General features: G+C 40.0%; 1 protein-coding gene across 6 annotated transcripts in view; it reads left to right on the top strand.

The window, feature by feature from the left end:
• Positions 1–14,001, top strand: part of dclre1b (DNA cross-link repair 1B) — a 44,958-nt gene extending 30,957 nt beyond the window's left edge. For 4 of the 6 annotated variants that reach the window (XM_043716978.1, XM_043716976.1, XM_043716977.1 and 1 more), the window contains exon 5: positions 1,693–3,903. In XM_043716978.1, coding sequence (XP_043572913.1) covers positions 1,693–2,930 — 1,238 coding nt within the window. In that variant the 3' untranslated portion in view covers positions 2,931–3,903. Of the gene's footprint in view, positions 1–1,692; positions 3,909–13,097 lie in introns of those variants that run through there. The other 2 variants (XM_043716980.1, XM_043716981.1) reach the window with 2 other exon arrangements.
• Positions 14,002–14,796: the final 795 nt, after the last annotated feature.

Raw genomic sequence — 14,796 nt, forward strand, 5'->3', positions numbered from 1 at the left:
CCCTCTCTCTCCCTCTCTCTCTCCCTCTCTCCCTCTCTCACTCCCCCCCGCTCCAAAACTAACTATCGTACATCCTTCTTTCTGATGGAAGTAAAAAGGTCAACTCCTTATATTCCACCACACATGGACTGACTGCTCAAGTGAGATACTGGAAGGTCTCCTGAATCTTTAATGTTGCTTTATAGTATCAGTTAGTGACTTTAGAAAGTGGAAGAATACTGGAAAGATTTTGTTTTTTGCAATGATATCCTTTTGTTAGTTGTCAAGTTCTGAAGATATGAGTTTGCACATTATACTTCCCAGCCTTTAGGTGACCTCACAGGAAAAAATAGTTGGTAGTTCAGTACTGAATCACTGAATTGTTGCAGAGCAGGAGGCGGCCATTAGGCCTGTTGTTTGCACCACTTTTAGAATGCACTTAGTACCATTCCCCCACTTTCTCACCAAATTCTGTGCATTTGTCCTTTTCAGATAATACTTTAACTCCCTTTTCGAGTGTCACAATCAAACCTTCCTCCATCATATACTTACGCTGTGCGTTCTTGATCTTAACTACATGCCATTTCCTCTGGCCTCTGTTGCTTGCTTTGCCAATTACCTTAAATTTGCCATCTAATTCATTATCCTCTAACACTAGGAACCGTTTTTCCTTTTCTCTTCTGTTCTGCCTCCTCACAGTTTTGAAGACATCTATCAAATCTACTGTCAACTTTCTCTTTCAGAAAACAGTCCCAACTTAAATAAGACCACACAACTGAGGTTCCTCATCCCTGGAACATTCTTGAGATTCTTTTCTCGAGTGTCTCTTTAATGCTTTCCCATCTTTCCTGAAATCTGGCATTTGGGCTGAGCTTAATACCCCAGCTAAGGCCAAACGGATGTATCATGCAAGTTTAATATAACGCCTTTGCTCTTGTACTCTGTGCACTCATTAACAAAGCCTAGGATACTGGATGCTTTATTCACCAAACTCTCAATGAGTCCTGGCATCTTAAATGATTCATGCTCATTTAAATGGATTCCAAATTTGCAATTCATTTAAAAGGGTGTAATAGAAACGTTTGTAGAACATGGAAAAATCGCATCCATGATTATAGGAAGTATTTTCCATGATTGGACATTATGGAAAGACCCTTTCATTATATTCAGTGATAGTACTCTTGCTGCTAAGTTATTAGGTAATGGATTCAAGCCAAGTTCCAAAACTTTGAACACATTAACCTAGTCTGAAACCTTACTGAGGGAACTCACAAAAGTGCTGTGCATTGTGAAGTTTTATCTGTTTTTCTGTCTCTGAAACAAAAACAGGAAGTGCCTCAATAGGTCTGGCAACAGCTGTGGAGAGAAAAACATTTTACCCTTCGAAGGGTCACTGGATTCAAAACATGAACTTTTTTTTTCTCTCCACAGATGCTGCTAAACTTGCTGAGTTTCTCCAGCACATTGTCTTTATCTTAGCGTCATCTCATTGCTGTTTGAGACTGCCATATTTCTTGTATTCCAATAGTTACCGATACTTAAAAGACAATTAATTGTGGAGTTTATTAGAACATCTTGGTGATTATGAAAGAACATATGTACACACAATTTCTTTTTTGATTTTTCTTTGTTTTTTGCCTTTTCTTCCTTTTTTTTCACTTTTACCTGCTTAAGCACATTGTATTTGAGCAGTTGTTCTGTCTGTAATTACAGGTCTGTATAACTTGGGCAAAGAATCATTATTAATAGAACTGGCTATGATATTTAAAACTTGGATTGTGGTGAGTCCTCGGAGACTTCAGATGTTTCAGCTTTTGGGATTGTGCAATGTCTTCACTTCAGAGGTGGGAGCCGGAAGAATCCAAGTCGTAGACCAGAATGAAATTAACCGATTCAACATGGTCAAATGGAGTCAAATGTGCCCTACAATTGCTATTATCCCCACAAGCCGAAAAATAAGAGTCTGCCACAAAGATGTGCATGTGGTTCCCTATTCAGATCACTCCTCGTTTCAGGAATTGCAAGAGTTTGTGGCCAGATTGAAACCTTGTACTATTATCCCTGTGGTGAAAACTAAGGCATGTGAGGCATACTTCTGTCAATACCTCAGTCCAGTTGATGATTTAAAGCAAATCCAAGTTCCAGAAACACTAAAAGAATGTATGCAGAAGAAGGCAAAATGCAAAAAAATGCTCATTCACCCGAATACAAGACTAAGATCTCTGGTTATTCCGAAAGGTGTCATGTTTGAGTCACCAGAAAAACTGCAACAAGACTACACCAGTAAAAACAAATTGTGTATAGAAAGATCAAGTTCTGACAGCAATAAGGAGGCATTCCAAAATAATGACAAAATACTGGTACCACCAAAGCAAGTCTGGCAAGACTTGACTGAAGACAGCAATCTGAGTGCAGGGAAGAGTATTGATATTAAGGATAAATTGTATGAAGAAAATATCAACAGAATTCTAGTGCCAATGAAACGAAAAATAAGAGTTCCCTTATTCAAAGAGCAGAAATCCAAAGTTCCTTTATTTGGGATACCTGTAAGGGCAAGACAAGCTTCTTTGCTGAACTGGTACCAAGATGGGAAATCTGCACATCATTTTTTAGCAAAGCAACCAACTAGAAACAGCAATCCAAAACATCACCTGCCTCATAGGCTATCACCACTGAATGCAAGCACATCATTGACAGCAAACGGGCCTTCTTCGCCATCAGATACTTGTGTGGGACAAGAGAATGGAGAGCAACATAAATTTGAACAAATTGTGTCTGTTTCCATTTCGCATGCTGGCAAGACCTGCAAAAGTAAACAAAGTTTAACTGGTGAAAACTGTGTGACTTCAGTGCAGAGTTGGTGTTATGCCAGTCTGAAATCTTTTGATGCTATTGTTGAACAATATTTTAAGAGAAAGAGTAAAGCACTTATGAAAAATACAGTGCATTAGAGTGTCATAGGCGATTGGTATGACATGAATGTATGATATTTTTCCAGGAATCCTGCAACTTGGTAATTTGCACAAGGGCATTTATTCTTGTTCCCAAATGCCCATTATGCAGGTTCTCATTTCGTGGGTTATTTCCAATAGTTTGTGGGCTCTGATAGTGCATATATACGAAACTGGTTAAAACTTTTGAAACACATTAGCAAATGCAGCAAAAGCTCAGCACTTGCAAATTATCAAACTTTGTAGGGGAATTTATGTTCTTCCACTCCATTCTTGGTCATCAAAGTAGAAGATAATGTTGGAAACATTTATCATTCTGAATTAAAAATTTTAACAAGAAGTTCAAATATTTTTTCAATATTTTATTCTTCCGTTTTATAGAATGAAATGAACCCTGGTATCTTGATTTTCTGTAATGAAATAAAAAAAGGTTATGTGCAGCAAAGTGAAGTAAAAGATTAAAGTGTTAATTTGTGAAACCTTATGAAAGCTGACAGATTAAAAGAACTAAGCCCCATTATAAGATTGAATAAAACAGATAGGAGGGAAGAGCAATTGATAAAGTTTGAGAGTACTGATATACTGTCTACTTTTCCAGAGATATATCTGATGGATTTTATCATGTATGGACTTTCTTCAAAGTTCATTTTTATCAACAGGTGCTTTGTGTACATCCAGATTCTTGTTGAGTAGTTGATGTGAACAGTGGCAGAATATGTCATTGAGGACAGCTATCTTACCACAAGCCTTTAGTTATGAAGGTCATAAACTGGTAATGCAAAAGTAATCATGCTCACCCTGACTCACTTTCCAGCTTTGTCTCTTGTTTACTACCATCACGTGTTTCTGTCAGATGATGTACCCAAGCTGGGAGATTTGCTATGTTGAATTTTGCCTCCCCACCTTCTAAATCATTAAATATTATGTTGCAGTAGCACAAAAATTATTACTGTAATTTTCTGAATATAGTTAACACCTTTTCCCTAAGAATTTACCTAGAAGTTATATTTACTGCCTTCAGTTTTGAACAGAAATTAAGAACTCACTGGTATGTCTTGATTTTGGTTTTACATTTCTATTTATTTACATGCATAGAAACCTTAATATATTGTGTCTGAATTGATGTCCTCAAGTAGTTTATGCATTTCTACTGCGTCTTCAGCCCTCTCAACCCCATACATGCCATTATTACACGCATCATCTTCATCCATGTCAGCGGTGTCATTATCCTCGAGGTTTCCATCTTCTGAACTATGTGTGGTATTTGTGAAAGAAAAGCCTGTTCATGCAGGATTCAGAAAGGAGCACAGACTATTAAGTTCTTTTTTCTTGAGATTCTTACACACTTGATGCAACTGCAAATGCCAACTTCTGTGAACAAGCAAAATGTATTAAGCACAGTACAATATAAGCTTTGGAGAAACCCTGAACATTCCTCGCCATGCTTGTGGGAAGCTCTCTGAACAGAGGAAACAGTCCTTCCTTTATACGAAATCTTTACATTGTCAGTAATGCGCACGAAATAACCCCCAGCCATTCCCTCAGTCACATGCCACTCAAGACACAATGCAGTGACCACTTCATCCCCAGAAACAAGGTAATGCAAATAATCAGTTACCATGGGAAAATATTTAATTAGGGAAAAGGAAATCATGGCGCTATCAGACAGGAGTTGGGAAGTACAGATTGGGAGCAATTGTTCCACAGAGAGGGCACAACAGACATGAGGAGACTGCTGAAGGAGCAGTTGTTGTGAATGAGGCACAAATTTGTTCATCTGAGATTAGATTAGATTCCCTACAGTGTAGAAACAGGCCCTTCAGCCCAACAAGTCCACACCGAGCTTCTGAAGAGTAACTCACCCAAACCCCTTTTCCCTCTAACTAATGCACCCTACACTACGGGCAATTTAGAATGGCCAATTCACCTAACCTGCACATCTTTGGACTGTGGGAGGAAATCGGAGCACCCGGAGGAAACCCACGCAGACAGTCACCCATGGTTGGAATCGAACCTGGAACCCTGGTGCTGTGAGGCAGCAGTGCTAACCATGGAGTTCACTTTCTCTGTCTCTGCTCCAATGCTCTGATATTTGAACCCATCCTGCTTCTCAACAAAGGCTAATTCTGTTTCTCTTTACTAAAAGGCTGACCTGCTGAGCTTTTTCAGTTTCGTTGCCAACGCACCGAATGTTCAGCAGCTGTTCTTTCAGCTCCTGATAGTGCCCCTCCCTGCAGTTCCCGGGCCCCGAGTTCTCTCAAACCCTCCCCGGCATCCCAGCAGTGGGCCCTGGTCCCCAGCCCCGAGTCCTCCCCACTTCACGATCCCAGCACCGGGTCCTGGCCCCCGGCCCCGAGTCCTCCCCGCTTCAGGATCCCAGCACCGAGCCCTGGCCCCCGGCCCCGAGTCCTCCCCGCTCCGGGATCCCAGCACCAGGCCCCACACCTTGTCCTCAGAAGGGATAAGAGTAAGGAGTCTTGGATGACGAGGTCAGAGGAGCTTCTCATCACAAGGAAGAAGGCAGCAAGGTGGAGGAAGCAAGGGTTTAGCACAGTTTGAGTATTACAGGCTTGCCAGAAAGGAGCTCAGAAATGGACTGAGGTGAGCCAGGAGGGGGTAAAAAAAAAAGGCTTGGCAAGAAGGATTAGGGAGAATCCAAAGGTATTTCACTCATACGTGAGGAATAAGACAATGATCAGGGAGAAGATAGGGCCGGTCAGGGAGAAGGTAGGGAAGTTGTGTGTGGAGTCTGAGCAGATAGATGAAGCCCTGAATGAGTTTTTTTGCTTCAGTTTTCACGAAGGATTGTTGTGAATGAGAACTTTGAGGAGCTGGGAAATAGGCTTGAACAGATCAAGATTAATGAAGTTGATGTGCTGGAAAGTTTGGCAAATGTTAAGATTGATGATTCCCCAGGGCCAGACCATATTTATCCTAGGATGCCCCGAGAAATGAGAAAGGAGGTTGCTAAGCCCCTGGCGAAGATCTTTGCTTCCTCACTCTCCATGGGAGTCGGATTGGAGGGAAACAAATGTTGTTCCCCTTTTTCAAGAAAGGGAATAAGGAAATCCCTGGCAATTACAGACCAATCAGTCTTATGTCTGTGGCCAGCAAGGATTTGGAAAGAATTCTGAGGAACAGGATTAATGACTCTTTGGAAAAGCATAGTGTGAGTAAAGGCAGTCAACATGGCTTTGTGAGGGGCAGGTCATGCCTCAAATCTTGTTGAGTTCTTTGAGGAGGTAACGAGACAAGTCGATGAATGTCCAGCAGTGATGTGGTGTATATGAACTTCAGCAAGGCATTTGGGTAAGGTTCTCCATGCTAGGCTCATTCATAAAGTCAGGAGATATGGAATACAGGAAGATTTGGCTGTCTGGAATCAGAATTGGTTGGCTGACAAGGCAGAGAGTGGTTGCAGATGGAATGTATTCTGCCTGTAGGTCAGTGGTGAGTGGTGTCCCGCAGGGCTCTGTTCTTGATCCTCTGCTCTTTGTGGTTTTTATAAATGACTTGGATGAGGATGTTGAGGGGTCGGTAAGTAAGTTTGCCCATGACACAAAGGTTGGAGGTACCATTGATAGTATTGAGGGTTATTGCAGGCTGCAGCATGACATAGGATGCAGAGCTGGGCTGAGAAATGGCAGATGGAGTTCAAACTGGATAAATGCAAAGTGATGCATTTTGGAAGATCAAACTTGAATGCTGAATATCGGATTAAATACAGGATTCTTGGCAGTGTAGAGGAACAGTGGGACCTTGGTGTTTAAGTGCATAGATCCCTCAAAGTTGCCACCCAAAGTGGATAGGGTTGATGAAAGCCAAAACACCATATGTTTTCTTAACAGGGGAATCAAGTTTAAGAGCCGTGAGGGTGAGACCACACTTGGAATATTGTGTCCAGTTCTGGTCGCCCTATTATAGGAAAGATACAGAGGCTTTGGAGAGGGTGCAGAGAAGGTTTACCATGATGCTGCTTGGACTAGAGGGCTTGTCTTGTGAGGAGAGGTTGACTAAGCTCAGACCTTTCTCTCTGGAGAGAAGGAGGAAGAGAGGTGCCCTGATCGAGGTATACAAGGTATATAATGAGAGGAATGGATAGAGTCGATAGCCAGAGACTTTTCCCCAGGGCAGGATTGACTGGGATGAGGGGGTCATAGTTTTAAGGTGTTAGGGGGAAGGTATAGAGGAGACGTCAGAAGTAGGTTCTTTACTGAGAGAGTTGTGAACGCATGGAATACATTGCCAGCGGTGGTGGTGGAAGCAGAGGCGTTCGGGTCGATTTAAGTGACTGCTGGACATGCATATGGACACCAGTGAATTGAGGAGTGCATAGGTTAGGTTATTTTATTTTAGATTAGGAATAATCCTTGGCACAACGTCGTGGGCCGAAGGGCCTGTTCTGTGCTGTACTCTTCTATGTTCTATATCCCTTAATGGTCAAATCTGTTGCAAATCGTTTTTTTGTAACTGCAGGGGAGTAGTCAAATTCCAACTGTAATGTTCTTATTGATTTCTGAATAGGGGATGAAAATAAATAGGAGAAGACAATGTAAATGGCGATTGAATAACTAAGAAATGATCATGCAAATGGCTTTGAAAAGATGAGAATGTGATTTCCTTAGAATCTACCTGCAAGTCAGCGACATCCCATCCTAGCCTCGGGACATCCAATTTCCTGCAGGTCAGCAGAGCAAATTAACTCTTTAATATCTGAAAACATCTCAGGTTTATTTTTGAGCCATTGGATAATTATAAAAAGGTCTGGTTTCTTCCAGTTGCTCAATAGTGTAAATAAATGTGCTTCTGACTAGAAATACTTACTACATTTCACTCTTGGTGCATCTGTTTAGATGTTTGGTTACAGCCTGATGCCTGTTGCTTTAACGACATGTTAGGTCCTAATGAGTATCCTTAAGACCTGTGCACTTTTCACTGAGGATATCCCTGATGTATGACATGATAACACCTAAGAGTATGAGAGAAGCATACAACATTTTGCTATGGAATTAATCAAATTTTCATCCAACTTATTTCATGTTTACAATGTTCACACCTTGTAGCCATTGGTTTTGCTGCTTTATGGTGTAACAATGTGATTAGCATCGATTGTCTTCACTACCTTCAGGCATTGGTTGCCAATTCAAGTATGTCAATATTTGGTTATATTATAACTTTGCATGAGGTAGCCTCATTTTGAAAATGCTTTAAAAGTAATCTTTAGGTACAATGCTTTACTAACAAATGCTGTGCTGACACCATAAGTTAGGAGCAAACAGAGAGTGGGTGACCGCCACGCAATCTAAGAGAAACATTGAGGGTGATATATCGTTGGAGGAATGTAATGAGCAAATCCTGTGCCACTATGGGGGCCCAACTGTACAGGAGGAGAGAAAGAAGAACAGAAGGGCAGTACTGATAGCCAAGCAGACCAGTATTTTTGCAGCTGTTAGTGTGATTCCAGGATTGTTTGTTGCCCCTCTGGTGTTGGAGTTAAGACTGGTCCACATTTATACTAATGGCATAGGTAGGAAGGATAGTGGGGTTTTGCAGTCAGAATTTAGGGAGTGAGGTAGCAAGCAAGGTATCCAAAGTTGTAATCTCCGGATTACTGTCAGTACCACATGCACATGAGCACAGAAATAGGAAGCTAAGTCAAACAATTACGTGGCTGGAAATATGAAGCAAGAGAGAGAAGTCTTTGAATTTTTGGAACTCTGGGACTGGCAAGGGAGAACGTGGCACTTGATTAAATTGAATGGGTTGATTCTGAACAGAGCTGGGAATAAGTAAAATGTAGGGTGTATTGCTAGTGCTACTGGGGAGGGTTTAAACTAACTCAGCAGAGGTGTGGGAACTAGGCAAAAATATAAGAAAGTACCTGGGTGCTGAGAGATGCAGATGGAACTAAAGTGAGAAAACAGACTTATCCATATAATGTTGACGTTTCTGGATCTAGGTAAACTTTGATATTGCCGATTCAAATGGTGGCGGACCATATGGTATATCTAAAGAGTTAATGTTCATTGTCACACAATGTGTTGTATTATCAAATTTTTATAATGTCTGTGTGTACTACTGATTACCAATTTCAAACAACAATGAGAATAGCAAAATCCTAAAACTTGTTCTTATTTGTAGAACTGCTCATAATCAAATACAAGCAACAGAAAATGTATTCTAAAACACTGGTGATGTGTATTCGTTCATTAGTTTTGACAGTAGGTTTCAATGACACTTCCTTTGTTCCTGATTATTGTTCCATCTCAACAAGATTAGAAACGTGATTCAGTAGGTCTAATGTATTTTTTGTTTGTAGTGTTAGCCTGCTGAAAGTAGTTGCAATGTGAATGTAACTTATTGAATATTGCAGGCAAAGTTATGGAGCAATTTAAATTGTGAAAACCAACCATTTGCTAAGTGTAAACTTGGCAACATCCATTTACTTTGCAAAGCTTTTAGTTTTCTCTATAACAAAAGAAAATTTTAATGCTGTGCTTGGGTCAGCTTTAACTGTATCGTTATACCAAGAATGAAGTGCCGTCTAATCCCAGTTTTTTTGCTATCTCACTTTTTGGTGTTATTCATTCATCTTGAATTTATTTGTGTTCTTCCTTATCAAGTGCTTTCAGTGCCCTGTATGTGGATTAAAGTTCTTGAAAGTTAAACTTTTTCCACAGTTAACACTGAGATTTAGCAGTGACAACCAAAGCACGTGCTTCCTCAAAACTCAAGAGGTGCAGCAGTGTTGATACAATTAGATTTTTTTATATTCAGTGTTTTTTTTTCTTATTGTTTGCTCAAAACATCAAAATCCAAAGATATTAAAATGTGTGGATTGTTTCAAATAGAAGATATTAGCATGGTAGCAAAGACTGCTTGTCAACTAACCAGGTTATCCCTCTCTCTCAATGTTGAGATTGTAAGTTGCATCTTGCTAAGAGGAAAAGATGCTCAAAGGTTTTCAAAGGGGAATGTTGATTTATGTGGGGTCAAAATAAGTGGATATCTCTGTAGTAAGTTAACAGGTGGAGTTGGAATAAGCAAGAAATCTATGAAATCTAACTCTGGATTACTATGCATGTATATGAATGCACGGAGTATAACTAATCGGATTGGGGAGTTACAGGCACAAGTTGCCTTGTGAGCTTACAATGTGATATTAGTGGAGATCTGGCTTAAGGAAGGGCAGATTTGGATTTGAGTTATTCCAAATTATATGGTGGTCAGAAAGGTGGAAGGGTTTCATTTTTTGGAGCAGGAGAGCATTGCATTTGTGAGGGTGAATGTTTCGGAGGGTTCAAGGAAAGAATGATTTTGCTAAAGGTAAGGAATAAGAAGGGTGCAATTATATTGCTTGGTTTAATGTATAGAATTGAATTAAACCAGCTTTAATGTCACATAGTTTACGTACAGTGAAAAGTTTGTAAGTCATCACTTCTGGTACCACTTTAGGTTCGAAGACAGACTCTTAAGTACAACTTCTTAAGGGGACAAAAAATTAGAAAAATAAAGATATGAACTGCAATGCTGTACTTTTTAATATCTTTATTTTTCTAATTTTTTGTCCCCTTAAGAAGTTGTACTTAAGAGTCTGTCTTCGAACCTAAAGTGGTACCAGAAGTGATGACTTACAAACTTTTCACTGTACGTAAACTATGTGACATTAAAGCTGGTTTAATTCAATTCTATACATTAAACCAAGCAATATAATTGCACCCTTCTTATTCCTTACCTTTAGCAAAATCATTCTTTCCTTGAACCCTCCGAAACATTCACCCTCACAAATGCAATGCTCTCCTGCTCCAAAAAATGAAACCCTTCCACCTTTCTGACCACCATATAATTTGGAATAACTCAAATCCAAATCTGCCCTTCCTTAAGCCAGATCTCCACTAATATCACATTGTAAGCTCACAAGGCAACTTGTGCCTGTAACTCCCCAATCCGATTAGTTATACTCCGTGCATTCATATACATGCATAGTAATCCAGAGTTAGATTTCATAGATTTCTTGCTTATTCCAACTCCACCTGTTAACTTACTACAGAGATATCCACTTATTTTGACCCCACATAAATCAACATTCCCCTTTGAAAACCTTTGAGCATCTTTTCCTCTTAGCAAGATGCAACTTACAATCTCAACATTGAGAGAGAGGGATAACCTGGTTAGTTGACAAGCAGTCTTTGCTACCATGCTAATATCTTCTATTTGAAACAATCCACACATTTTAATATCTTTGGATTTTGATGTTTTGAGCAAACAATAAGAAAAAAAAACACTGAATATAAAAAAATCTAATTGTATCAACACTGCTGCACCTCTTGAGTTTTGAGGAAGCACGTGCTTTGGTTGTCACTGCTAAATCTCAGTGTTAACTGTGGAAAAAGTTTAACTTTCAAGAACTTTAATCCACATACAGGGCACTGAAAGCACTTGATAAGGAAGAACACAAATAAATTCAAGATGAATGAATAACACCAAAAAGTGAGATAGCAAAAAAACTGGGATTAGACGGCACTTCATTCTTGGTATAACGATACAGTTAAAGCTGACCCAAGCACAGCATTAAAATTTTCTTTTGTTATAGAGAAAACTAAAAGCTTTGCAAAGTAAATGGATGTTGCCAAGTTTACACTTAGCAAATGGTTGGTTTTCACAATTTAAATTGCTCCATAACTTTGCCTGCAATATTCAATAAGTTACATTCACATTGCAACTACTTTCAGCAGGCTAACACTACAAACAAAAAATACATTAGACCTACTGAATCACGTTTCTAATCTTGTTGAGATGGAACAATAATCAGGAACAAAGGAAGTGTCATTGAAACCTACTGTCAAAACTAATGAACGAATACACATCACCAGTGTTTTAGAATACATTTTCTGTTGCTTGTATTTGATTATGAGCAGTGAAGACTGAGATGGGATCTGATTGAGACATATAAGATTATTAAAGGATTGGACACTCTGGAGGCAGGAAACATGTTTCCGCTGATGGGTGAGTACCGAACCTGAGGACACAGCTTAAAAATACGGGGTAGACCATTTAGGACAGAGATGAGGAGAAACTTGTTCACCCAGAGAGTGGTGGCTGTGTGGAATGCTCTGCCTCAGAGGGCAGTGGAGGCCCAGTCTCTGGATTCATTTAAGAAAGAGTTGGATAGAGCTCTCAAAGATAATGGAATCAAGGGTTATGGAGATGAGGCAGAAACAGGATACTGATTAGGAATGATCAGCCATGATCATGTTAAATAGCGGTGCAGGCTCGAAGGGCTGAATGGCCTACTCCTGCACCTATTGTCTATTGAAGCATGGAGAAGAAATGTGAATAATCACAAATCTGAGTGCTGGAGAGGATACTACTCCAAGAAGACTGGGGATGTGTGGGCAGCCTTCTGTCACCCTCACTTTTGTTGCATAAGACAGTGCTTCTTTCCCCCTCCCCCCCAAATAACAGTCGTACATTCTTCTTTCTGATGGAAGTGAAAGGTCAACTCCTTATATTCCACCACACATGGACTGACTGCTCAAGTGGGATACTACAAGGTATGCTGAATCTTTAAAGTTGCTCTCTAGTATCAGCTAGTGACTTCAGAAAGTGGAAGAATGTTGGAAAGATTTTGTTTTTTTTGCAATGAAATCTTTTGTTAGTTGTCAAGTTCTGAAGATATGAGTTTGCACATTATACTTCCCAGACTTTAGGTGACCTCACAGGAAAAAATAGTTCAGTACTGAATCACTGAATTGTTGCAGAGCAGGAGGCGGCCATTAGGCCTGTTGTTTGCATCACTTTTAGAATGCACTTAGTACCATTCCCCCACTTTCTCACCAAATTTTGTTAATTTTCAGATATTAATATAAGTCCCTTTTTGAATGTCACAATCAAACCTGCCTCCACCATTTCCTTGTGCTGTGTGTTCTCGATCTTAACTCCTTGCTGTCTGAAGAAGTTCTCCTCTGGTCTCCATGGCTTGCTTTGCCAATTACCTTAAATTTGCCATCTCATTCATTATCCTCTATCACTAGGATCGGTTTTCCCTTTTCTCCTCTGTCCTGGCCCCTTATAGTTTTGAAAGCATCTATCAAATCTACTCTCAATCTTATTGCTATTATCCCCACAAGCCGAAAAATAAGAGTCTGCCACAAAGATGTGCATGTGGTTCCCTATTCAGATCACTCCTCGTTTCAGGAATTGCAAGAGTTTGTGGCCAGATTGAAACCTTGTACTATTATCCCTGTGGTGAAAACTAAGGCATGTGAGGCATACTTCTGTCAATACCTCAGTCCAGTTGATGATTTAAAGCAAATCCAAGTTCCAGAAACACTAAAAGAATGTATGCAGAAGAAGGCAAAATGCAAAAAAATGCTCATTCACCCGAATACAAGACTAAGATCTCTGGTTATTCCGAAAGGTGTCATGTTTGAGTCACCAGAAAAACTGCAACAAGACTACACCAGTAAAAACAAATTGTGTATAGAAAGATCAAGTTCTGACAGCAATAAGGAGGCATTCCAAAATAATGACAAAATACTGGTACCACCAAAGCAAGTCTGGCAAGACTTGACTGAAGACAGCAATCTGAGTGCAGGGAAGAGTATTGATATTAAGGATAAATTGTATGAAGAAAATATCAACAGAATTCTAGTGCCAATGAAACGAAAAATAAGAGTTCCCTTATTCAAAGAGCAGAAATCCAAAGTTCCTTTATTTGGGATACCTGTAAGGGCAAGACAAGCTTCTTTGCTGAACTGGTACCAAGATGGGAAATCTGCACATCATTATTTAGCAAAGCAACCAACTAGAAACAGCAATCCAAAACATCACCTGTCTCATAGGCTACACCACTGAATGCAAGCACATCATTGACAGCAAACGGGCCTTCTTCGCCATCAGATACTTGTGTGGGACAAGAGAATGGAGAGCAACATAAATTTGAACAAATTGTGTCTGTTTCCATTTCGCATGCTGGCAAGACCTGCAAAAGTAAACAAAGTTTAACTGGTGAAAACTGTATGACTTCAGTGCAGAGTTGGTGTTATGCCAGTCTGAAATCTTTTGATGCTATTGTTCTCTTAATATTTTAAGAGAAGTATAAAACACATTAACAAATGCAGCAAAGCTCAGCACTTGCAAATTGTCAAACTTTGTAAGGGAATTTGTGTTCTTCCACTGAACTTTGATTCTTGTTTATCAAAGTAGAAGATAACTTGGGAAACATTTACCATTCTGAATTGAAAATTTTAACAAGAAGTTAACATGGCCAATTCACCTGACCTGCACATCTTTGGCCTGTGGGAGGAAACTGGAGCACCCGGAGGAAACCCATGCAGACAGTGGGAGAATGTGTAAACTCCACACAGATAGTCACCCAAGACTGGAATCGAACTTGGGACCCTGGTGCTGTGAGGCAGCAGTGCTAACCACTGAGCTACCATGCTGCCCCAAGATTAGATTTCCTACAGTATGGAAACAGGCCCTTTGGCCTAACAAGTCCACACTGAGCCTCTGAACAGTAACCCACCCAAACCCATTCCCCTACCCTATATGTACACTCCTGACTAATGCACCTAACACTATGGGCAATTTAGCATAGCCAATTCACCTGATCTGCACAGCTTTGGATTGTGGGAGGAAACCCACGCGGACACAGGGAGAATGTGAAAATGCCACACAGACAGTTGCCTGAGGCAGGAATTGAACCTGAGTCCCTCGCGCTGTAAGGTAGCAGTGCTAATCACTGAGCCACCATTGTGTGATAATATGTTGTATTATCAAATTTTTTAATGTCTGTGTGTACTACTGATGACCAATTTCAAACAAAAATGAGAGTTGCAAAATCCTAAAACTTGTTTTTATT

The sequence above is a fragment of the Chiloscyllium plagiosum genome, chromosome 26 (assembly GCF_004010195.1).
Source record: "Chiloscyllium plagiosum isolate BGI_BamShark_2017 chromosome 26, ASM401019v2, whole genome shotgun sequence".
Taxonomy (NCBI): Eukaryota; Metazoa; Chordata; class Chondrichthyes; order Orectolobiformes; family Hemiscylliidae; genus Chiloscyllium; species Chiloscyllium plagiosum.